This window comes from Oncorhynchus mykiss, chromosome 28 (genome assembly GCF_013265735.2).
Source record: "Oncorhynchus mykiss isolate Arlee chromosome 28, USDA_OmykA_1.1, whole genome shotgun sequence".
Classification (NCBI taxonomy): domain Eukaryota; kingdom Metazoa; phylum Chordata; class Actinopteri; order Salmoniformes; family Salmonidae; genus Oncorhynchus; species Oncorhynchus mykiss.
The window spans coordinates 33,438,626-33,464,477 of NC_048592.1; the positions used below are offsets into that span (position 1 = coordinate 33,438,626).

The window sequence follows — 25,852 nt, forward strand, 5'->3', positions numbered from 1 at the left end:
AATAAGGAGTTGTAGTGTGTGAACTGAACCAAGAACAGAAAGGACCCTAATACTACTTTATTTTAAATGCACAGCTATTATGGGTCAGGAGATATTTCACAATGTCAACAGTCAACGGTGGTGTGGATGACGCATTTCTGGGTTCTGAAAATGAACTCAGAGAGACAGATCGCAACGTACTTTTCCAGATGACAGGCCTTTTTTTTCAGGCAGACTGAGGTTTTCTTTTATTCGCAGCCAGACACAGTCGGTCTTAATGCTTCGGCCATATGCTGGGAGGACAACAGGCCTCAGTGTGGACTCAGCCCGCTGTCCTCTCTCCTCTCCATCACGCTCTCTTGTTCCCTCTCTTCGGCCCACAAACCAGCCTCTGTCAGAGACCCATCACCCACTAAATCAAATCTAACTTTATTTATAGAGCACAGTTCTTACACAGGATTAATTTCAAAGTCCTTAACAAATCAAATAATAAAAGGTGAGACATAACACACAATACGTCTCCTAAATTAAACAAATTAAAACTGTAAAAATAATATAAAATTACAGTGAACCTGTTTAAATACCTGAATTAAAATAAAATAAAAACTAGGGCAGGCCTGGGCATCCACCCCCATAGCCCACCTCCGTCCACCAGCCACCTCACACTGCCCCTTTCTCTCGCCTTAAACCCCCCTAGACCAAACTGAGTGAACAAAGCTAACTGGAGGGCTGGCCATTGTGATCTTATAAACCAGTTTTATGTAATTAACGGGCTCCCGGGTGGCACAGCGGTCTAAGACACTGCATCTCAGTGAGGAGTCACTACAGACACCCTGGTTAGATTCCAGGCTGCATCACAGCGGTCTAAGACACTGCATCTCAGTGAGGAGTCACTACAGACACCCTGGTTAGATTCCAGGCTGCATCACAGCGGTCTAAGACACTGCATCTCAGTGAGGCGTCACTACAGACACCCTGGTTAGATTCCAGGCTGCATCACAGCGGTCTAAGACACTGCATCTCAGTGAGGAGTCACTACAGACACCCTGGTTAGATTCCAGGCTGCATCACAGCGGTCTAAGACACTGCATCTCAGTGAGAATTCACTACAGACACCCTGGTTAGATTCCAGGCTGCATCACAGCGGTCTAAGACACTGCATCTCAGTGAGGCGTCACTACAGACACCCTGGTTAGATTCCAGGCTGCATCACAGTGGTCTAAGACACTGCATCTCAGTGCTAGAGGTCGTCACTACAGACACCCTGGTTAGATTCCAGGCTGCATCACAGCGGTCTAAGACATTGCATCTCAGTGAGGCGCCACTACAGACACCCTGGTTAGATTCCAGGCTGCATCACAGCGGTCTAAGACACTGCATCTCAGTGAGGAGTCAGTGAGGGGTCACTACAGACAACCTGGTTAGATTCCAGGCTGCATCACAGCGGTCTAAGACACTGCATCTCAGTGCTAGAGGTCGTCACTACAGACACCCTGGTTAGATTCCAGGCTGCATCACAGCGGTCTAAGACACTGCATCTCAGTGCTAGAGGTCGTCACTACAGACACCCTGGTTAGATTCCAGGCTGCATCACAGCGGTCTAAGACACTGCATCTCAGTGCTAGAGGTCGTCACTACAGACACCCTGGTTAGATTCCATCTCAGTGAGGCGTCACTACAGACACCCTGGAATCCAGGCGCACAATTTGCCCAGCATCGTCCTGTTTTGGCCGGGGTAGGCCGTCATTGTAAATAAGAATTTGTTCTTAACTGACTTGCCTAGTTAAATGATATGGGCCATGCTATGTTCCAGTTCATTTACAGGACAGTGCAGTAGCCATTCACCAAAACTCAGTAAAGGTACTATAACATGGGGCTGGGAGTTTTTCCTGTTCAGGTCATGTGCTCAGGAAAGAACTCTGAGCCCTGAGTGACTATATCACATAAACAAGCGTTTGACTTCTGAGAAAGAAGAGCTTATAGTAAAAGCTAATAAATATTAACTGGAGAGCCTTGGAGTTTAAATCTATTGCCTTTGTATAGGGCGGCTGGATACCAATGTTTAAAATAAACTAAGCAATCAATTATTCATGTTATATAGGTATACACTCACCGGACAGTTTATTAGGTACGCCCATCTAGTACCGGGTTGGGACCCCTTTGTCTCCAGAACAACCTGAATTCTTCAGAGAATTCTACAAGGTGTCGGAAACATTCCACAGGGATGTTGGTCCATGCTGACGCGATGGCATCAGGCAGTTGCTGCAGATTGGACGGCGATACACTCATGCTGCAAACAGACCGTCCCATTTCATCCCAAAGATGCTCTATTGGGTTGAGGTCTGGGGACTGACCAGGCCACTCTAGTAAACTGAACTCGCTGTCATGTTCCAGGTATGTTCCACTCCTTAATTGTCCAGTGTTGGTGATCAAATCAAATTTTATTTGTCACATACACATGGTTAGCAGATGTTAATGCGAGTGTAGCGAAATGCTTGTGCTTCTAGTTCCGACAATGCAGTAATAATCAACAAGTAATCTAGCTAACAATTCCAAAACTACTACCTTGTAGACACAAGTGTAAGGGGATAAAGAATATGTACATAAAGATATATGAACGAGTGATGGTACAGAGCGGCATAGGCAAGATACAGTAGATGGTATTGAGTGCAGTATATTCATATGAGATGAGTATGTAAACAAAGTGGCATAGTTAAAGTGGCTAGTGATACATGTATTACATAAAGATGCAGTCGATGATCTAGAGTACAGTATATACGTATGCATATGAGATGAATAATGTAGGGTAAGTAAACATTATATTAGGTAGCATTGTTTAAAGTGGCTAGTGATATATTTTACATCATTTCCCATCAATTCCCATTATTAAAGTGGCTGGAGTTGAGTCAGTGTGTTGGCAGCAGCCACTCAATGTTAGTGGTGGCTGTTTAACAGTCTGATGGCCTTGAGATAGAAGCTGTTTTTCAGTCTCTCGGTCCCAGCTTTGATGCAGAACGCACAACCCGTCGGTTCTTGTCACGGATGGACTATTGCAGCAGACGACCACACCAGGTGCCACTCCTATCAACTAGAAACAAGAAGAAGAGGCTCCAGTTTGCACACCATCACCAACACTGGACAATTGAGGAAAAACATTACCTGGTCCGACGAATCCCGGTTCCTGTCATGCTGATGGCAGAGTCAGGATTTAGCGTAAGCAGCATGAGTCCATGGCCCATTCTGCCTGGTGTCAACGTTACAGACTGGTGGCAGTGGTGTAATGGTGTGGGGAATGTTTTCCTGTCACACTTTAGGTCCTTTGATACCAATTGTGCAACGGTTCCACACCCTGAATAATTCAGTCTGTTCAGGAGACAAAGGGGGGTTCGACCCGGTACTAGATATGGGTGTACCTAATAAACTGGCCACTGAGTGTATATTGTTCTATGTTATATTATTTCCATTGATGTTATACGCTTTGATTATTTCTTCCTTTGCATTTGGTTTTTCACCTTAACCATGACACTTAGGAGGAAAACATATTGGGTCTACGGGAGTCATGTTCAGTAGGCACAAAGCGGAGGAAAGTGAGTGAAACAGGGAGGTACTCTCTGAAACGTTGTTCCCAAATGAACACAACCCAGACTATGAAAGTACGTTTGACTTAGTCTGGCTGGATGAAAGTAAATGGTTCTGAAGTATCTGCAAGCTCACATCTCCCCCCTCTCTCACAACAGAGGGAGTCACAAGCAGTCACACAAACACACTTCCCTTTGGTTGTTTGTGTTAGTCTGTCCTCCACACTTGGGCCTAATGGCCAGAGAGAGAGACAGAAAGAGACAGACAACAGCAAATCACCCCAGTTTCATGACTGGGGTGTGGGTCAGCCTCCTGCCCAGAGAGACAGAGCATGTGGGCGAGGGAGAGAGAGAGAGAGGGAGACAGAGGGACAGAGAGAGCGTGTGGGCGAGGGAGAGAGAGAGAGAGGGAGACAGAGAGAGAGAGAGAGAGAGCGTGTGGGCGAGAGAGAGAGGGAGAGAGAGCGAGCGTGTGGGCGAGAGAGAGAGGGAGAGAAAGAGTGTGGGCGAGAGAGAGAGAGAGAGAGAGAGGGAGAGCATGTGGGCGAGAGAGAGAGAGAGACAGAGCGTGTGGGTGAGAGAGAGAGAGAGGAAGAGCGTGTGGGCGAAAGAGAGAGAGGGAGAGAAAGAGCGTGTGGGCGAGAGAGAGAGAGAGAGAGGGAGAGCGTGTGGGCGAGAGAAAGAGAGACAAAGCGTGTGGGCGAGAGAGAGAGAGAGAGAGAGAGAGAGAGAGAGGGAGAGCATGTGGGCAAGAGAAAGAGAGAGAGGGAGAGCGTGTGGGCGAGAGAAAGAGAGAGAGAGGCCTCCACCTTCAGCCTGTTTATTCTGATTTGTTCTAATAGAGACGTGAGGGGAAGACCTGTCCTGATCACCTAGGAATCATCCAGAAGGAGAGATGGACACACTAAAGCAATAAGCACCTTCACCTACAACATTTATGTCAAGATGTGGACAGCTGATGAGTAGATTGGGGAAATTGACACAAATCCCCTCCACTGAATGCACAGAAAACAAATATTTTTCTCACGCTCATCATCAGTTCATCAACTGGCTTAATGGGGGAATTTGAGTTTACAAATGCGGCACAATTTCTTTAAACCATGAAAATGACAGTCGAGTCTGCTGAGTTTGACACCCTCCCCACCACAAATACACCTCAGGATCCCTGTCCTCTAGGCCCAATACAGAAACAACGGGGATTTCACATGAAGGATTAACTAACACTGGACGGGCCTCCTGTATAACGGACTGGAGAGTGAAGTCTTATGTGCTGTCAATGGACTCGACAACACACACGCACGCACGCACACACACAAACACACACAAACACACAAACACACACAAACACACACACACACACACACACACAAAATGAGGACATACAAAAATGTGCCCAATTTAGGCACACTGTATATATACACATTTGAATGGCCTATAATTGCATATACTTGTCTGTAATTGCTTTAGTGACATCAAAGCAGAGTTTGAAGGAATAAACCACCCGGCTTCAGTAACCCACTTTACATTCCGCAATAATTATCCTCTCATGACGTAGTTTACAATATCAAACAAAAGGTGGATGACCAATGTTTTGAGTGGGGCCCACACCCATGGGACACTACGCAAACAGTCACATGTGTGTTTGGTTTCTGGGCTAGGAATGTGTATGTTAGTAATGTGTTGTCTCGTTGAGTTAACTCACTTTACAGAGTCATGTGTGTTGTGTCTGAACAACTTTGGGAAAAGGCATACTGAGATAAACATTAAGCATACAGTAGAGGTAAGGGCCATCAACTAGATTCAGTCGTGGGCCATTTTTTTCTTGAGCGGATGGTCGGGGGCAGGAACATATTTACAAATCATTTGTAGACTGAAAACTGAGCACAAGAAGCCCAAACAGATGTAATATTTGACTAAAACATCATCATTTCAAACCTTGCTTACATTTGTATACGATCACGTCTCCCTGTTACGTGTGGGAATACTTGGAAAAGATTTACAAAATAAAAAATCTGATTTTTTTACAGTCTTTTATGTTCCTCAAAACAATAAGATTTTCTGGCCTCAGAAAACTTCGGGGGGGGGGGGGGGGGCCAGGTTCAGGAACTCTGGTTTAGTCTGTCTGCACAGATGTAAACACACAGCCGCTTCCACTGTGCACATACAAAGAGTCTCACACTGAGGTCTTTCTGACACAGAAACATTCACATGTTCACGCACACGCACGCACGCACACACACACAAACACGCACACACACACACACACACAAAGTATGCACAAACATTCTACCCAACACCTGAGAAATGTTGAGCTTGAGTTTCATGCACATATCTTCGGTTACGACTTCCCCCATCAAACCCTACACAAATACAAACTCTTCAAGACACATACTCTGTTCCAAAGTCCACACTAGTACAATTAAGTAACTTATTGGGCATGCATTCTAAGTAGTATCTTTGTATGGCATTGGAAAGACAGAGAGACTGTATAAACATCCCTAAGGGTCCCATTCACACAGTCACTGGTACAGTAAACATTAATAATTTTCTAAGAGGCTCGTCAAAGGGCTTCAGTTAAAACAATCCCCTGTTAAGAAGATTAACAAGCCAGCTTGCCACAATCCCAGCTCATGTTTTCAGACCCAACCACGTATCCTTCAACTAGCTTACATGCCGTGATAGTATTCGACTAATGTCCCCACAAGAGAACCCTTATTGGTTCCAGGTAGAACATTTTAGGTTCTAGATAGCACCTTTTTTTCTAAGAGTGTACCATTATCCAGATGGCTCTCGCTCTCTCTCAAAGAGACTACTGCCTAATCTAACAAAACACGGATGCAAAACAGGAAAACTCTGTTCTCCTTTTCCTGTCGATGAAATTCTATCGGCTTTGCCAAACAGAAGACAGACCTGGATAGCATAGTTCCTTCCTATTGACACGTTAGTTCATTGTTCTGGTTCAAATCAGTATTACAGTTTTTCTCAATTGCTAAAACACTAAAACCCATTGGCTGAACAAAGTTCTCAGTTGCCTGGACTCATTTAGCTAATTATGCAGTCTGTTGTCAATACCTTAAACCATTTCACATGGTAAAACACCATTTGCAGATCTCACTTAGACTTTTCAGCAAAACTCTAAACACATTCTCATTCTAAAAACACAATCTGCATTCTAATGCACATGTCATACATACTGGTAAACACAAGTGGCAACAATCAAATACAAATAGAGAAGACATGTCATTGATTGAACACAACCACTCAAAATTGATTTAACCTGTTTCAAATTATGCGACACAACCAATATAAGCCAGTTCAGAGAGCAAACAGGTTGTTGAAGGTGGGAAGGAGAAAGTCTGAGAATGGATACTGTAGTACAGTGCATTGTAGGCTGTATACTGTACAATGGACAAATTGTATGGCCCTGAACATTGTGCTTTCCATGTATTAACAGTACTGACTGCTCAATAGATTTTGACTGGTTGCAGGTTCATATCAACAAAGAACAAGAATTACAGTATCACAGAGACAAAGGACAACTTTGTGAGAGCAGGTAGTTTTCCCCCGGTGATGCGTTGTGCAGACCTCACTACCCTCTGGAGAGCCTTACGGTTGTGGGCATAGCAGTTGCCGTACTAGGTGGTGATACAGCCCGACAGGATACTTTCGATTGTGCATCTATAAAAGTTTGTGAGTGTTTTTGGTGAGCAAAATGACTTTGAGTTCCTGTATGTTGTTATGATCACACCACGTCTCGTTAATCAGATGTTTGTTTCTGTCGGTGCGATGCGTGAAGAAACCAGGTGGATGTACCGACTCCGATAGCATGTCTCGAGTGAGCCATGTTTCCGTGAAACAAAGAACGTTACAATCTCTGTCCACCTTGTTGTCAAGAGACTGGACGTTTGTGAGTAGTAAACTCGGGAGCGGTGCGCGATGTGCCCGTTTACGGAGCCTGACCAGAAGACCGCTTCTTCTGCCCCTTCTGCAGCAGCGTTGTTTTGGGCCGCCGGCTGGGATCCGATCCATTGTCCTGGGTGGTAGACCAAACAGAGGCTCCGCTTCGTCGTATTCCTGGTCGTAATGTTCGTAAGTTGACTTTGCTCTTATATACAATATTTCCTCACGGCTGTATGTAATAAAACTTAAGATTTCCTGGGGTAACAATGTACAGTGCCTTGCGAAAGTATTCTGCCCCCTTGAACTTTGCGACCTTTTGCCACATTTCAGGCTTCAAACATAAAGATATAAAACTTTATTTTTTTGTGAAGAATCAACAACAAGTGGGACACAATCATGAAGTGGAACGACATTTATTGGATATTTCAAACTTTTTTAACAAATCAAAAACTGAAAAATTGGGCGTGCAAAATTATTCAGCCCCCTTAAGTTAATACTTTGTAGCGCCACCTTTTGCTCTGATTACAGCTGTAAGTCGCTTGGGGTATGCCTCTATCAGTTTTGCACATCGAGAGACTGAAATTTTTTCCCATTCCTCCTTTCAAAACAGCTCGAGCTCAGTGAGGTTGGATGGAGAGCATTTGTGAACAGCAGTTTTCAGTTCTTTCCACAGATTCTCGATTGGATTCAGGTCTGGACTTTGACTTGGCCATTCTAACACCTGGATATGTTTATTTTTGAACCATTCCATTGTAGATTTTGCTTTATGTTTTGGATCATTGTCTTGTTGGAAGACAAATCTCCCTCCCAGTCTCAGGTCTTTTGCAGACTCCATCAGGTTTTCTTCCAGAATGGTCCTGTATTTGGCTCCATCCATCTTCCCATCAATTTTAACCATCTTCCCTGTCCCTGCTGAAGAAAAGCAGGCCCAAACCATGATGCTGCCACCACCATGTTTGACAGTGGGGATGGTGTGTTCAGGGTGATGAGCTGTGTTGCTTTTACGCCAAACATAACGTTTTGCATTGTTTCCAAAATGTTCAATTTTGGTTTCATCTGACCAGAGCACCTTCTTCCACATGTTTGGTGTGTCTCCCAGGTGGCTTGTGGCAAACTTTAAACAACACTTTTTATGGATATCTTTAAGAAATGGCTTTCTTGCCACTCTTCCATAAAGGCCAGATTTGTGCAATATACGACTGATTGTTGTCCTATGGACAGAGTCTCCCACCTCAGCTGTAGATCTCTGCAGTTCATCCAGAGTGATCATGGGCCTCTTGGCTGCATCTCTGATCAGTCTTCTCCTTGTATGAGCTGAAAGTTTAGAGGGACGGCCAGGTCTTGGTAGATTTGCAGTGGTCTGATACTCCTTCCATTTCAATATTATCGCTTGCACAGTGCTCCTTGGGATGTTTAAAGCTTGGGAAATCTTTTTGTATCCAAATCCGGCTTTAAACTTCTTCACAACAGTATCTCGGACCTGCCTGGTGTGTTCCTTGTTCTTCATGATGCTCTCTGCGCTTTTAACGGACCTCTGAGACTATCACAGTGCAGGTGCATTTATACGGAGACTTGATTACACACAGGTGGATTGTATTTATCATCATTAGTCATTTAGGTCAACATTGGATCATTCAGAGATCCTCACTGAACTTCTGGAGAGAGTTTGCTGCACTGAAAGTAAAGGGGCTGAATAATTTTGCACGCCCAATTTTTCAGTTTTTGATTTGTTAAAAAAGTTTGAAATACCCAATAAATGTCGTTCCACTTCATGATTGTGTCCCACTTGTTGTTGATTCTTCACAAAAAAATACAGTTTTATATCTTTATGTTTGAAGCCTGAAATGTGGCAAAAGGTTGCAAAGTTCAAGGGGGCCGAATACTTTCGCAAGGCACTGTAATAAATAATACATAAAAAAACTAAATAATGCATAGTTTTCTGAGAACGCGAAGCTAGGCGACCATCTCTGTCGGCGCCGGCCGTCCCTGTCGGCCATCTCTGTCGGCCATCCCTGTCATCTCTGTCGGCCGTCTCCGTCGGCTCCGGCCGTCTCCGTCGGCTCCGGCCATCTCCGTCGGCTACGGCCATCTCTGCCGGCCGTCTCTGTCGGCTCTGGGTGTCTCTGTCGGCCATCCCTGTCAATTCCGGCCGTCTCTGTTGGCTCCGGCCATCTCTGCCGGCCATCCCTGTCGGCTTCAGCCGTCTCTGTCGGCCATCCCTGTCGACTTCGGCCGTCTCTGTCGGCCATCCCTGTTGGCTCCGGCCGTCTCTGCCGGCTCCGGCCGTCTCTGTCGGCTCCGGCCGTCTCTGTCGGCTCCGGCCGTCTCTGCCGGCTCCGGCCGTCTCTGCCGGCTCCGGCCGTCTCTGTCGGCTCCGGCCGTCTCTGCCGGCTCCGGCCATCTCTGTTGGCTCCGGCCGTCTCTGCCGGCCGTCTCTGTCGGCTCCGGCCGTCTCTGTCGGCTCCGGCCGTCTCTGTCGGCTCCGGCCGTCTCTGCCGGCTCCGGCCGTCTCTGCCGGCCGTCTCTGTCGGCTCCGGCCGTCTCTGTCGGCTCCGGCCGTCTCTGTCGGCTCCGGCCATCTATGTCGGCGGCGGAAGTTATACACCAAGCTTTCCATTTTGTATCTGTACAGTGTCTGTATCTTCATCATTGTGTTTACTTGTGGGTACTGCACCCTCCATTGGTTCGTTTCAGCATTCCCTTTTCCACAGAGTTGGTGTGGCGGTATGTGTGCCTGCATCTGCGTGTGCACACGAGGGAAGTACAATTCAACACTCCTCAGAACTGTCTTATCTTGTATTTTTTTCCTGAACGTCTACACATCTGTGGTGATAGGAAGTGCCGAGGGGCCGTATGTGGGCCAGCCTGACGTCAATGGACCTGGACAGACCCACCAAACAGGAAACCAAAACATCCCCCTTTCGCTTCATCACTTCTTCCTTCACCTTTCCATCCTCCAGCTGGGCAGAGAAACCGCTTCTCCTGTCTTTCACTTTTTCTCTTTTCAGATCTCTCTGATTGTGACATCAGGGCAAGGGAAGTTTTGTGTTGTTGTTTAGTCACCACGGTTCATTTTCTGTGATTAAGACATTGCACCCTTCAGCTGTAAGGGGAGCAAACCTGGGTTCAAATAGTTTGTTTTCTTTTAAATGAACATATACTTGAGCCAGTCTGGAGTGTTAGACGGGCAGCGTTTGCACTTTTGGAATGATTCCATTGGTTCCATTGAGCCAGGGAAGCTCAATGAAAACACACAGTGTTTGAAAGGAAAACGACTACAATTTGAACCCAGGTCTGGAGGGCAGCTTGTTTTTATAACCAGTGTCCATAACCAGTTACCCCGCCTTTTGGCACCAAATCACCCCGCCTTTTAGCACAGTGTTTGTATACAGTGTTTGGAGTTTGAAACGTTGGAATGGGCATCATCAGAGAGCTCACCTGACTGACAGACTCTGGTGACGGGAGGCTGGGGGCCAGCAGGTGATCTCCTAAACAGGGGGAGAGGAGGAGAGAAACACAGGATCTGGATTAAAAGGACTGCACACACACACACACACACACACACACTTTGTCTCTCGCCCTCTTTAGTGTACACTTATTCTTAAATATTTACCTTGATGGTATCTGAATGGAGTTACTTATCATTCATTACTATGAGCTCTGAGGTAACCCTCATATCCACATGTCTGTGGTCAATATTGACTCATGGTCTGAAGGACATACAACAGTCAATGACCTGGGAGTCAAACTCTGCCTTTAAAACCCGATTTTAAAACCTATTCTACAATAGGTTTTAAAGGCAGAGTTTGACTCACAGGTCATGGTTTTCAACAGGTAATAGCTTAAATATGGAGTATTTTAGGATTTAGTATTCATTGATACAATCACTTTGCCTTGCATACATACAGTGGTTGTTTAAGACTCTTATCTTATTGTATGTGAAGTTTTGACATATATCTACCTGATATTACTGTGTGTATCTCTACTGAACAAAAATATAAATTCAACATGTAAAGTGTTGGTCCCATGTTTCATGAGCTGAAATAAAAGATCCCAGAAATGTTCCAGATGCACAAAAAGCTTATTTCTCTCAAATGTTTACATCCCTGTTAGTGAGCATTTCTACTTTGTCAAGATAATCCATCCACCTGACAGGTGTGGCATATCAAGAAGCTGATTAAACAGTATGATCATTACACAGGTGCACCTTGTGTTGGGGATAATAAAAGGCCACTCTAAAATGTCACAAAACACAATGCCACAGATGTCTCAAGTTTTGAGGGAGTGTGCAATTGGCATGCCACCAGAGATGTTGCCAGATAATTGAATGTTAATTTCTCTACCTTTAACGTCCTTTTATAGAATTTGGCAGTACATCCAACTGGCCTCACAACTGCAGAGCACGTGTAACCATGCCAGCCTAGGACCTTCACATCCAGCTTCTTCACCTGCAGGATCGACTGAGACCAACCACAGCTGATGAAACGGAGGAGTATTTATTTCTGCCCTTCTGTCCTTTTATGGGGTAAAATAACGTATTCTGATTGGCTGGGCCTTTGCCCTCCCAGGCCCACCCATGGCTGTGCCCCTGCCCGGTCATGTGAAATCCATAGACTAGGGCCTAATTAATGTATTTCAATTCACAGATTTCCTTATATGAGCTGTAACTCAGTAAAATCTTTGAAATTGTTGCGTTTATATAATTTTGTCCAGTATATCATACACTTCTCATACACACACACTACAATATACACTGAGTGTACAAAACATTTGCAACACCTTCCTGATATTAAATTGCACCCTCTTTTGCCCACTACCATACGCCGTTCAGAGGCACTTAAATAGTCACCCTCTGAATGGCAGACACACACAATCCATGTCTCAAGGCTTAAAACTCCTTCTTTAACCCGTCTCATCCCCTTCATCTATACTGATTGAAGTGGATTTAACAGGTGACATCAATAAGGGATCATAGCTTCTTTCACCTGGATTCACCTGGTCAGTCAGTCTATGTCACGGAAAGAGCAGGTGTTCCTAATGTTTTCTACACTCAGTGTATGTACAGTAATATCATATCTGTCGATATGCTTTACCAATTCATATACATCATAACTGCTTGGATTTCAACATTACAAGTACAACAGTACACATGCTTGGCAGCGATACAAACTAAGACACGTTTTGTACAATCAATCCTCATGAAATAAATTAAGAAATAGCTTAAAGTAACACGTTTTGTTCAATCATTCCTTGTAAAAATAAGACATGGCTTGTGTTTCAACATAAAGTATGGTGGTGTGGTGTCTGTGGTGTCTGTGTTTCAACATAAAGTATGGTGGTGTGGTGTCTGTGGTGTCTGTGTTTCAACATAAAGTATGGTGGTGTGGTGTCTGTGGTGTCTGTGTTTCAACATAAAGTATGGTGGTGTGCTGTCTGTGTTACAACATAAAGTATGGTGGTGTGGTGTCTGTGTTTCAACATAAAGTATGGTGGTGTGCTGTCTGTGTTTTAACATAAAGTATGGTGGTGTGGTGTCTGTGGTGTCTGTGTTACAACATAAAGTATGGTGGTGTGGTGTCTGTGGTGTCTGTGTTACAACATAAAGTATGGTGGTGTGGTGTCTCAGCATGAAATCAACTGGACCCAAGTGCCACCTAGTGGTTGGCTGAAGCCTTAACACCCAAAAGGTTCATTCTGTGGCACACTGGTAACACCAAGTGACAAGTGTTGGTGAAGTATTTAAATATTAGTACAGGTGCACAATCATACGTCACATCCCTATGACAAAACAACAACTGTAGGAACACTTACTTGGAGGTACATTGTACATTGGTCAAGGTGGTGAAGTTGTTCCGTACCGTGCGGAGACTGGCAAGAACCTAAAGCCAGAGCACATCTAACGTTCACTTACATGTGATCATTCCAAGGTCATTTAAAAAAAATAATACAATCCATACGTTTCTGAAAATCTATTTCCATGTAGAGTCACAAGTAGAGAATATATTTACCTGAGCAAAGGGGGTCACGATCAGGTCTTCTCCATGCCTGAAGAACAGCAATCAACATGGGATAAACAGTGATTCAATTATAAACCCTGAAAAATCCCTCAAAATAAATGTCTTTGCCAATAAAAGCCACTGGTTGGATAGTAATAAAATGTGATTACAACCAACAACTTTTCGCTGGGATTCAACAGGGTTGAGTGATATGAGTGAGCTAAGCATATACGCATTGGAACAAGATGCAAATCTATTACAATACAGTATATTTGTCAGGACGTGTCAAGCGGACTCACAGTTCTCCGACGATAGAGGAGTTCCGGGACAACTCGCGAGACTTGGGCGACAGGTCGTAGTCCGAGTCAGAGCGGTAGAGGAAGGACTCTCGGCGCTGCCCGTGGGCCCCCAGGTTGGGGTGCAGGACCAGGCCGGAGCCAGGGGACGCCTGGAGACCCGAGGGGCTGCAGCACGCAGACGGGCCATTCTCCACATCGAAGCTAGGACACGGGAGAAAGAGAAATAGACCTATTTTAGGCTTACACACAGCAGAGACTCACAGAGTAAAGTACTGTAAAATTGTCCAGTGGTAATTTGTCTTGGGTTACTTAACCAATCAGGTCAGGACAAAATAATAACTTAACCAATCAGGTCAAGACAAAATAATAACTTAACCAATCAGGTCAAGACAAAATAATAACTTAACCAATCAGGTCAAGACAAAATAATAACTTAACCAATCAGGTCAAGACAAAATAATAACTTAACCAATCAGGTCAGGACAAAATAATAACTTAACCAATCAGGTCAAGACAAAATAATAACTTAACCAATCAGGTCAGGACAAAATAATAACTTAACCAATCAGGTCAAGACAAAATAATAACTTAACCAATCAGGTCAAGACAAAATAATGACTTAGCCAATCAGGCCAGGACAAAATAATGACTTAGCCAATCAGGCCAGGACAAAATAATGACTTAGCCAATCAGGCTAATGAGATTTCCAGTAGTCTGATCAGATAAATTGCCTGTTGTTCTATGGATCAAGGATCTTTTCACTACTACAGCATCCTTGTTGTGCCTATACCTCTTAACAATATATGATATTTAAATAGCGCTTTTCAAGGACCCAAAGGTCTGTGAGGTAGAGCCATATACAGCATAACACTATTTATTCAATGGTCTGAGGATTCAGTTGTGGGGACTGGGGAGGCAGATGAATTACGGGGATTGTGACTGGATGGACTCAACACCCATCCCAATATTTGCCCAGCAGCATTCACCCCCACCGGTATCCCTATGTTTAGGATTATCCATATCCCAGGGAGGCATTTCCTACCCCCACCTCTCGGCAACCATGAGATCAGATCAACATAATGGATGTCAAATACAGTGTGTAAGAACACACACGTAGAAGCCCACCAACACACAAACCTACGACCCGATGCACACTCAAAACCCACAGACACACGGCACACGCACGGACACATCCACAGCACGCTCTTCATTTTACACTAAACCACAGCATGTTACATCGGCTGTAAATGTGTAAATATATTCAGATTAACATTGAAAACACACAGAGGAATACACCAGTTCAAATGTCCACCAACGTAGCTGGTGTTTCCTTATTGTGCAAAGGGGATCCCGTTTGAAATAACACAATCAGGATTCATATTTTCCTGAAAATCTACCAAGTTTCAATACCGGGAATAATTTAAAACAAAGATATGGTCACTACGCCAGGGTTGTCCTCAAATAAGAGGGGCGCTGCGCCACTATGAAACGACTTCGGAGCAAATCAAACGGATATTTTAGTGATGATAGAGTAACTGTCTTTGAACGCCAATTACATTGTTGTGAATTGCGAAACAGGCCGTTCATAAAATCCCGAGAGTTATCATGTTCCTCAGTGAATTCAGCGCATTTCAGATGTAGGCTATTTCGAAAAACAGAGCGTTGTCGAATCATACAAACTTTGTAAAAGCAGTCAAACAAAAGTCAAATGACCAAAGTTGCTAAACTTGCTAGAAAACCTCCAGCGAATTAAAAAATATCTCTCATGAATAACGGGCAGATGAAGTGTGAACCTAGTTTAAATATCAAGGCATCTTAACGGGGGAAACACTGTTCAAATAATATCCATATCTATTCTCTCATACAGTTTGTTGATCACCGAAGCTCTCGTATCCGCAGCAAGAAGAGACAGCCGAAAGAAGCGGGGGAAACGTTATAGCGGTTCGACATGAATAGGAAAGAGATGTGTTTTGATAATGCTGCCTATGGATTACAGAATGAAGTTAGGAATTTTCATGCGAGACCGGAGTCGGGAATTGGGGTTTCAGTGGGATAGGGGACTGGATATAAAATAGTCTAGGCTCTAGGACAGGAGAATATATCATTTCCCCTCGTGCCTCTGAATTATGACAAGAGATGACTATGTAGGGAATTGCTTAGGCCTATCAAATGTGTGACTGTCTGAAGAGTCACAATGACAGCTAAAAAGAGGCACACGTTATTTTATAGGCTATACGTGGGGGTTTCATGTAGGGTTTACCAACTGCATTCGGGTCTCGTGTGCAGTCCAGCAGTGTTAATTATGTGTGTGCTTTGCATTTATGGTGACTGTGTGAACTAAATACGCTAGGCTAAACGCTTCCATGCTACAACCTGTCTGGATATTGTGCCATTTATTTATTTTTGCTAATCTGCAGCTGTGGATGTTTTTGTATTTTGTGGAATTGCATTAGATCTTGTCATTTAATTTTTTTCAGGAAATGTGACGTTTTCCCGGGACAGTCCCAGGATCCCGGTTACCCTACAACACAACCATTCTACAAACTATCACACACCTAGAAAAAAAATATGAAAGAGAGAAAATAAGAAAGTCACCTGGTAGTGGAGGAGGGGGTTAATTAGGGACCTCGCTGAAGTCAAAGTGCACTCTGCTGCTGTGACAGATAGGAAACCTGGTGTACATCGTTTCCCCTGCACCTCCTCCTCCCTCCTCCCCAAGGCACCTCCTCCCTCTCCCCTACACCTCCTCCTCCCTCATCATCTCACTGCTCCTCCTCCCTCTCCCCTGCTCCTCCTCCTCCTCCCTCCACACCCCTCCTCTGACCAAACACACTCACACACCCCTCTCACCACACACACTCTCACACCCCTCTGACCACATACACTCCCCTCTGACCACACACACTCTCACACCCCTCTGACCACACACACCACTCTGACCACATACACTCACAAAAACACACCCTGCCACTGAGTGCCCTATCCCTGACCAGAGGCCAACTGTGTGATGGCACAAGATTAGCTTGTTCAGAGGTAGATCTGGCTGGACTACAGAGGATAGACTGTCTCTTCTTCTGTTCCTGTAGTCAGCGCAGTCATCTGACTCTTGGTTCCACTGTGTGTCTAAATTGCATGACAGTATACAATGGAACGTTACACAGTTACTGGTATCACAAGCAAGACAGAGAGTGATTAAAAGAGAGAGAGTGCCAGAAAGAGTACGGAGAAAAAGTATGATGACGCTCCCCACCCCCTCCATAGTTGACGCTCCCCACCCCCTCCATAGTTGACGCTCCCCACCCCCTCCATAGTTGACGCTCCCCACCCCCTCCATAGTTGACGCTCCCCACCCCCTCCATAGTTGACACTCCCCACCCCCTCCATAGTTGACACTCCCCACCCCCTCCATAGATGACGCTCCCCACCCCCTCCATAGTTGACGCTCCCCACCCCCTCCATAGTTGACGCTCCCCACCCCCTCCATAGTTGACGCTCCCCACCCCCTCCATAGTTGACGCTCCCCACCCCCTCCATAGTTGACACTCCCTCCATAGTTGACACTCCCCACCCCCTCCATAGTTGACACTCCCCACCCCCTCCATAGTTGACACTCCCCACCCCCTCCATAGTTGACGCTCCCCACCCCCTCCATAGTTGACGCTCCCCACCCCCTCCATAGTTGACACTCCCCACCCCCTCCATAGTTGACGCTCCCCACCCCCTCCATAGTTGACGCTCCCCACCCCCTCCATAGTTGACACTCCCCACCCCCTCCATAGTTGACGCTCCCCACCCCCTCCATAGTTGACACTCCCCACCCCCGCCATAGTTGACACTCCCCACCCCCTCCATAGATGACGCTCCCCACCCCCTCCATAGTTGACGCTCCCCACCCCCTCCATAGTTGACGCTCCCCACCCCCTCCATAGTTGATGCTCCCCACCCCCTCCATAGTTGACACTCCCCACCCCCTCCATAGTTGACACTCCCCACCCCTCCATAGTTGACACTCCCCACCCCCTCCATAGTTGACGCTCCCCACCCCCTCCATAGTTGACGCTCCCCACCCCCTCCATAGTTGACACTCCCCACCCCCTCCATAGTTGACGCTCCCCACCCCCTCCATAGTTGACGCTCCCCACCCCCTCCATAGTTGACGCTCCCCACCCCCTCCATAGTTGACGCTCCCCACCCCCTCCATAGTTGACGCTCCCCACCCCCTCCATAGTTGACGCTCCCCACCCCCTCCATAGTTGACGCTCCCCACCCCCTCCATAGTTGACGCTCCCCACCCCCTCCATAGTTGACGCTCCCCACCCCCTCCATAGTTGACACTCCCCACCCCCTCCATAGTTGACGCTCCCCACCCCCTCCATAGTTGACACTTCCCACCCCCTCCATAGTTGACGCTCCCCACCCCCTCCATAGTTGACACTCCCCACCCTCTCCATAGTTGACGCTCCCCACCCCCTCCATAGTTGACGCTCCCCACCCCCTCCATAGTTGACGCTCCCCACCCCCTCCATAGTTGACGCTCCCCACCCCCTCCATAGTTGACGCTCCCCACCCCCTCCATAGTTGACACTCCCCACCCCCTCCATAGTTGACACTCCCCACCCCCTCCATAGTTGACGCTCCCCACCCCCTCCATAGTTGACGCTCCCCACCCCCTCCATAGTTGACGCTCCCCACCCCCTCCATAGTTGACGCTCCCCACCCCCTCCATAGTTGACGCTCCCCACCCCCTCCATAGTTGACGCTCCCCACCCCCTCCATAGTTGACGCTCCCCACCCCCTCCATAGTTGACGCTCCCCACCCCCTCCATAGTTGACGCTCCCCACCCCCTCCATAGTTGACGCTCCCCACCCCCTCCATAGTTGACGCTCCCCACCCCCTCCATAGTTGACGCTCCCCACCCCCTCCATAGTTGACGCTCCCCACCCCCTCCATAGTTGACGCTCCCCACCCCCTCCATAGTTGACGCTCCCCACCCCCTCCATAGTTGACGCTCCCCACCCCCTCCATAGTTGACGCTCCCCACCCCCTCCATAGTTGACGCTCCCCACCCCCTCCATAGTTGACGCTCCCCACCCCCTCCATAGTTGACGCTCCCCACCCCCTCCATAGATGACGCTCCCCACCCCCTCCATAGTTGACGCTTGGTGTCAAGTATCAAAGGTGATAAGACGTGACATAGCAATCCTAGAAGTGATTAGACAGGGTCGTGTTTCTCCACCGGGGTCGTGTTTCTCCACCGGGGTCGTGTTTCTCCACCGGGGTCTCAAACTATCAGGCTGACACACTGCCTTTTGTGGGCCCCATGACAACTGAAAGACTGACGTTGGCCCCCAGGTCATGAGATCCCTGCTTTAAACAAAATGTGTCCATCATTATGATACAGCAGTGGAAAACCAAGATGCTCTTCAGAAGGAAGGAGGGATTGAGGTACTCTGCAGTGTCCAACCAGAGAGGTGAAGTAGAGGGGAGTAGGGAGAGGGACAGGTTAGCAGACACTCAGTAAAGGGTCATGGGCCTTGGGCCAAGCACAGCCAAAGGGACTATTTTTATGAAACCCCAATGACCGGGTTTATTCAATGCAGTCGACTCCTGATAAATGCACATGGATAAATGCACATGGATAAATGCACATGGATAAATGCACATGGATAAATGCACATGGATAAATGCATTGCTATTCACCAGTCCCAATTGAAATAACGAACCCGAACCCAGTGCCTTAGACCGCTGCGCCACTCGGAAGGTAAGATTGAACAAACAATCCCCATGCTTTTGAATGTGCCGCTAAAATATACAATCTGTTTCTATTAGCATTTCTACGGCTGTGACATGTGGTTGTCTCACCTAGCTATCTTAAGATGAACATACGAATTGTAAGTCGCTCTGGATAAGAACGTCTGCAAAATTACTTAAATGCAAAACATTTAAAGATGCACTATGCAGAAATCAATCCGCCATTTCCTGGTTGCAAAAACGTAAATAGTTCGACTAATTTCAGTTTGTGACAAAACAAGCAAGTATAGTGTAGAGTATCACTGAATCATCTAAATCGCTGTGAAATATATTTTCCATAACAAAAACATTGTATTTTCAGCTGTTTGAAGCTGGTGTACAAAACCCAAAGTGAAAGACACAAAAACAAAACCTAAAACGGGAAGCATAGAAATGGCACACATAGAACAGATATACCCCATTCTTAGACTTGCTTTCAATTAGAATGATAGATCTATAAGTCACATTTCTATAATAATAACAAGAACCAGATATGTGTTTCCTCCAAGAATGATGACAGAAATGTTAATGAGCAAACCTGTATGATTTGTAGGCCAGGTTACAGATTCTGAGGTAATGGTTTCGGTTCACATTTCTCCTGGAACTGGTATATCCTCCTCCTGAGGCAAACATTGTTTCAACAGTTGGTCCCATTTCACATAATTACTTATCAGTCGAGGAATAAGTTGCTTAAAAATGACTCTTTTTTTTTAGCCTTTGTTCGTGTCATTTTGGGGACCCCATACTACACAATGACGTTGAGGAAGTGGTTTGCTATTTGGGGTGTTTCTCAAAAATGTGAAATCCCAACAACAAAAGTGTCTGGACCCTTCTATAACATGCCATTTAAATCCAAAATAGAGATTTGGTTGTAAAGTAACTGTCCAGTGTCTCCACATTTCTATTAAATATGACCTATAATTTATTACAATATTAGTGAAATACCTTTCCATCCAAACGTTTTAATGAACTACACTGCTCAAAAAAATAAAGGGAACACTTAAACAACACAATGTAACTCCAAGTCAATCACACTTCTGTGAAATCAAACTGTCCACTTAGGAAGCAACACTGATTGACAATAAATGTCACATGCTGTTGTGCAAATGGAATAGACAGGTGGAAATTATAGGCAATTAGCAAGACACCCCCAATAAAGGAGTGGTTCTGCAGGTAGTGACCACAGACCACTTCTCAGTTCCTATGCTTCCTGGCTGATGTTTTGGTCACTTTTGAATGCTGGCGGTGCTTTCACTCTAGTGGTAGCATGAGACGGAGTCTACAACCCACACAAGTGGCTCAGGTAGTGCAGCTCATCCAGGATGGCACATCAATGCGAGCTGTGGCAAGAAGGTTTGCTGTGTCTGTCCGCGTAGTGTCCAGAGCATGGAGGCGCTACCAGGAGACAGGCCAGTAACTCAGGAGACGTGGAGGAGGCCGTAGGAGGGCAACAACCCAGCAGCAGGACCGCTACCTCCGCCTTTGTGCAAGGAGGGGTAGGAGGAGCACTGCCAGAGCCCTGCAAAATGACCTCCAGCAGGCCACAAATGTGCATGTGTCTGCTCAAACGGTCAGAAACAGACTCCATGAGGGTGGTATGAGGGCCCGACGTCCACATTTGGGGGTTGTGCTTACAGCCCAACACCGTGCAGGACGTTTGGCATTTGCCAGAGAACACCAAGATTGGCAAATTCGCCACTGGCGCCCTGTGCTCTTCACAGATGAAAGCAGGTTCACACTGAGCACATGTGACAGAGTCTGGAGACGCCGTGGAGAACGTTCTGCTGCCTGCAACATCCTCCAGCATGACCGATTTGGCGGTGGGTCAGTCATGGTGTGGGGTGGCATTTCTTTGGGGGGCCGCACAGCCCTCCATGTGCTCGCCAGAGGTAGCCTGACTGCCATTAGGTACCGAGATGAGATCCTCAGACCCCTTGTGAGACCATATGCTGGTGCGGTTGGCCCTGGGTTCCTCCTAATGCAAGACAATGCTAGACCTCATGTGGCTGGAGTGTGTCAGCAGTTCTTTCAAGAGGAAGGCATTGATGCTATGGATTGGCCCGCCCGTTCCCCAGACCTGAATCCAATTGAGCACATCTGGGACATCATGTCTCACTCCATCCACCAACGCCATGTTGCACCACAGACTGTCCAGGAGTTGGCGGATGCTTTAGTCCAGGTCTGGGAGGAGATCCCTCAGGAGACCATCCGCTACCTCATCAGGAGCATGCCCAGGTGTTGTAGGGAGGTCATACAGGCACGTGGAGGCCACACACACTACTGAGCCTCATTTTGACTTGTTTTAAGGACATTACATCAAAGTTGGATCAGCCTGTAGTGTGGTTTTCCACTTTAATTTTGAGTGTGACTCCAAATCCAGACCTCCATGGGTTGATAAATTTGATTTCCATTGATCATTTTTGTGTGATTTTGTTGTCAGCACATTAAACTATGTAAAGAAAAAAGTATTTAATAAGAATATTTCATTCATTCAGATCTAGGATGTGTTATTTTAGTGTTCCCTTTATTTTTTTGAGCAGTGTATTTTAAAAAGCAGCTTTCTTGTGTTGGAATGGTGTGGGTGTACCCCAACAACAGAACGGTGTGGATGTACCCCAACAACAGAACGGTGTGGATGTACCCCAACAACAGAACGGTGTGGGTGTATACCGGCCCAGCTCAGACAATGAGACAGGATGCCATACATTGACAAGCATTTTCGAAAAACAGTCTGTTTGAGATACAAGTTTGAGGTGGGTTTTTAAAAAAGTGTTTTGAAGTGTTTTCTCCAATTTAATATTTGTCCACATATATGAGTACAAGACGAGACAACAACATTAGTTGGCTATGACTCAACAGTACATAAACTTTTAAAAGTGATATTTTCAGCAGACATGAGTTGCTTAAACGTGACAGAAAGGGTTAAACGATGACCCTGACGTGACCAGGGTCCATGCTATATGCTATACACACATCCACACAACTTCAGGGCCTTACCAGGTGTGGTCCACAGTGAAGCGCCTGTAACGACGCTTGTTCACCACCTGCTTACGAAACAGTCTCGGGGAAATGTGGGGTGAAATGCTCGTCCTCTTATCCAATACGGTATTCACACGGGAGTCTATATTCTGTTCCAGCTCTGTTTTGTCCCCATGAGCCTCCATAGCCAGGATCTTGGTTTAGAACAGAGTCCAGTTCACTCGGTCCCAATGAGTGGAGCTCAAGTGTGAGGCTACAGGACACGACGCACCACTGAGGATACAGGACACGATGCACCAGAGAGGATACAGCACACTACACAACAGAGAGGATACAGGACACGACGCACCACTGAGGATACAGCACACTACACACCAGAGAGGATACAGGACAAGACACACCAGAGAGGATACAGGACAAGACACACCAGAGAGGATACAGGACAAGACACACCAGAGAGGATACAGGACAAGACACACCAGAGAGGATACAGGACAAGACACACCAGAGAGGATACAGGACACTACACACCAGAGAGGATACAGGACAAGACACACCAGAGAGGATACAGGACAAGACACACCAGAGAGGATACAGGACACTACACACCAGAGAGGATACAGGACACTACATACCAGAGAGGATAAAGGACACTACACACCAGAGAGGATACAGCACACTACACACCAGAGAGGATACAGGACAAGACACACCAGAGAGGATACAGGACACTACACACCAGAGAGGATAAAGGACACTACACACCAGAGAGGATACAGGACAAGACACACCAGAGAGGATACAGGACACTACACACCAGAGAGGATACAGCACACTACATACCAGAGAGGATACAGCACACTACACACCAGAGAGGATACAGGACACGACACACCAGAGAGGATACAGGAAACGACGCACCAGAGAGGATACAGGACACGACACACCACTGATGATACAGGACAAGACACACCAGAGAGGATACAGGACACGACGCACCAGAGAGGATACAGGACAAGACACACCAGAGAGGATACAGCACACTACACACCAGAGAGGATACAGCACACTACACACCAGAGAGGATACAGGACACGACGCACCAGAGAGAACAAAACAAGGTTCTTCTGACAGCTCTAGTTGGCAGACCTGTTTGGCCAGCTCTTCTCTATTATTCTGTCAGGACTTCAAGGATTCGCCAGGGGGGACACTCTGTGCCTCTCCCGCCGTCTTTTCCTTCACTCCTTCTCTCTCAAGTACTCTCTACCTACCTACTCTTTCTCTGGTTCACTTAAACAATCTCTACCCATTTTCCCTCTTCCATACAGTCCCGTCTCTCTCTCTTTCCATTCAAGCCCAGAAAGTGACCTTTGTAAGGTCAACCCCCTCTGTAGTACACAGTATTGAAAATCATACCATCAGTATTTTGAAATACCCCGGTATGCAGAACATCGCCAAAGACTAGAATTCAGCAGGCACCACAAATGGCATTTAGAGCCCTTTATCTCCACCCAGTGGTTGTTGGATGAAATTGCACTTTGCTGATACAATGTCCAGAACAGATATATATTTTATTTTATATAACCTTTATTTAACTAGGCAAGTCAGTTAATAACAAATTCTTATTTACAATGACGGCCTTTTCCCGGCCAAACCCTAATGATTCTGGGCCAATTGTACGCCGCCCTATGGGACTCCCAATCACGGCCGATTGAGATACAGCCAGGAATCGAACCAGGGTCTGTAGTGACGCCTCCAGCACTGAGATGCAGTGCCTTAGACCGCTGTGCCACTCGAGAGACATGCTGCTAGGATTCCACCAACACATATTATACCTTAGTATAGAGTAAGATTGGTTCACCAAAACATGAACATAGAATGCTCTAATACAGACAGGAGAAAACACGTTGGGTTTAACCTCAAGTAAGGAAGCACAACTTGAGTTCTCCAGGACTGCAGTGTCTGCTAGTTTCTGACCTAACCTGTCGGGGTCGGCGTGGATGATGTTGATCTGTGGCAGTGGGTGGAAGGGCAGGGTGGTGGGCCGGGCCATGGTGTCCCCCTCTGGCGCGCGGCTTAGATCCCTCTCCGCCTGTCGCCATGACAACGGGGGCAGCTGTAGCGTGCCCGAGTGACGCCTGCGGCCCCGGCAAAGGTCCACTCCAAGAGTGCTGCCGAACACTCCCGGGGTCTCATTGGTGTCCTGAAAGGCAAAGGTTGAGAGAATGCTAGTAGAAAGTTGATAGAAGGTTATGGCTAAAAGCAAGAGGCAGTAGAGATGTTGAAAGAAAGCTGATGTTGAACTTAGAGGGTTATAAGATGAGGGGTTGACAGAACTATGGTTATAGCGAAGACTAAAAGTTATGGGAAAGCTGACAGAATGTTGATACATAACTTTGATAGAAGATTATGTCTAAGATTCAGTGGACATAGATGGGACTACAAAAAGGTTCAGTGGACATAGATGGAACTACAAAAAGGTTCAGTGGACATAGATGGGACTACAAAAAGGTTCAGTGGACATAGACAGAACTACAAAAAGGTTCAGTGGACATAGATGGAACTACAAAAAGGTTCAGTGGACATAGATGGGACTACAAAAAGGTTCAGTGGACATAGACAGAACTACAAAAAGGTTCAGTGGACATAGATGGAACTACAAAAAGGTTCAGTGGACATAGACAGAACTACAAAAAGGTTCAGTGGACATAGATGAGACTACAAAAAGGTTCAGTGGACATAGATGAGACTACAAAAAGGTTCAGTGGACATAGACAGAACTACAAAAAGGTTCAGTGGACATAGATGGGACTACAAAAAGGTTCAGTGGACATAGATGAGACTACAAAAAGGTTCAGTGGACATAGACAGAACTACAAAAAGGTTCAGTGGACATAGACAGAACTACAAAAAGGTTCAGTGGACATAGATGGAACTACAAAAAGGTTCAGTGGACATAGACAGAACTACAAAAAGGTTCAGTGGACATAGATGAGACTACAAAAAGGTTCAGTGGACATAGACAGAACTACAAAAAGGTTCAGTGGACATAGATGGGAGTACAAAAAGGTTCAGTGGACATAGATGGAACTACAAAAAGGTTCAGTGGACATAGACAGAACTACAAAAAGGTTCAGTGGACATAGACAGAACTACAAAAAGGTTCAGTGGACATAGACAGAACTACAAAAAGGTTCAGTGGACATAGACAGAACTACAAAAAGGTTCAGTGGACATAGATGGAACTACAAAAAGGTTCAGTGGACATAGACAGAACTACAAAAAGGTTCAGTGGACATAGATGGGACTACAAAAAGGTTCAGTGGACAT

General features: G+C 46.1%; 1 protein-coding gene across 2 annotated transcripts in view; it reads right to left on the minus strand.

Annotated features, from left to right (window-relative positions):
- Positions 1-25,852, minus strand: part of LOC110509034 (cAMP-specific 3',5'-cyclic phosphodiesterase 4B) — a 107,789-nt gene that overhangs the window by 31,953 nt on the left and 49,984 nt on the right. For both annotated transcript variants that reach the window (XM_036966732.1, XM_036966733.1), the window contains exons 3-7: positions 24,505-24,725; positions 13,753-13,953; positions 13,466-13,502; positions 13,269-13,336; positions 10,896-10,945 (exon numbers count right to left, since the gene is read on the minus strand). In XM_036966732.1, coding sequence (XP_036822627.1) covers positions 10,896-10,945; positions 13,269-13,336; positions 13,466-13,502; positions 13,753-13,953; positions 24,505-24,725 — 577 coding nt within the window. The remainder of the gene's footprint in view (positions 1-10,895; positions 10,946-13,268; positions 13,337-13,465; positions 13,503-13,752; positions 13,954-24,504; positions 24,726-25,852) is intronic.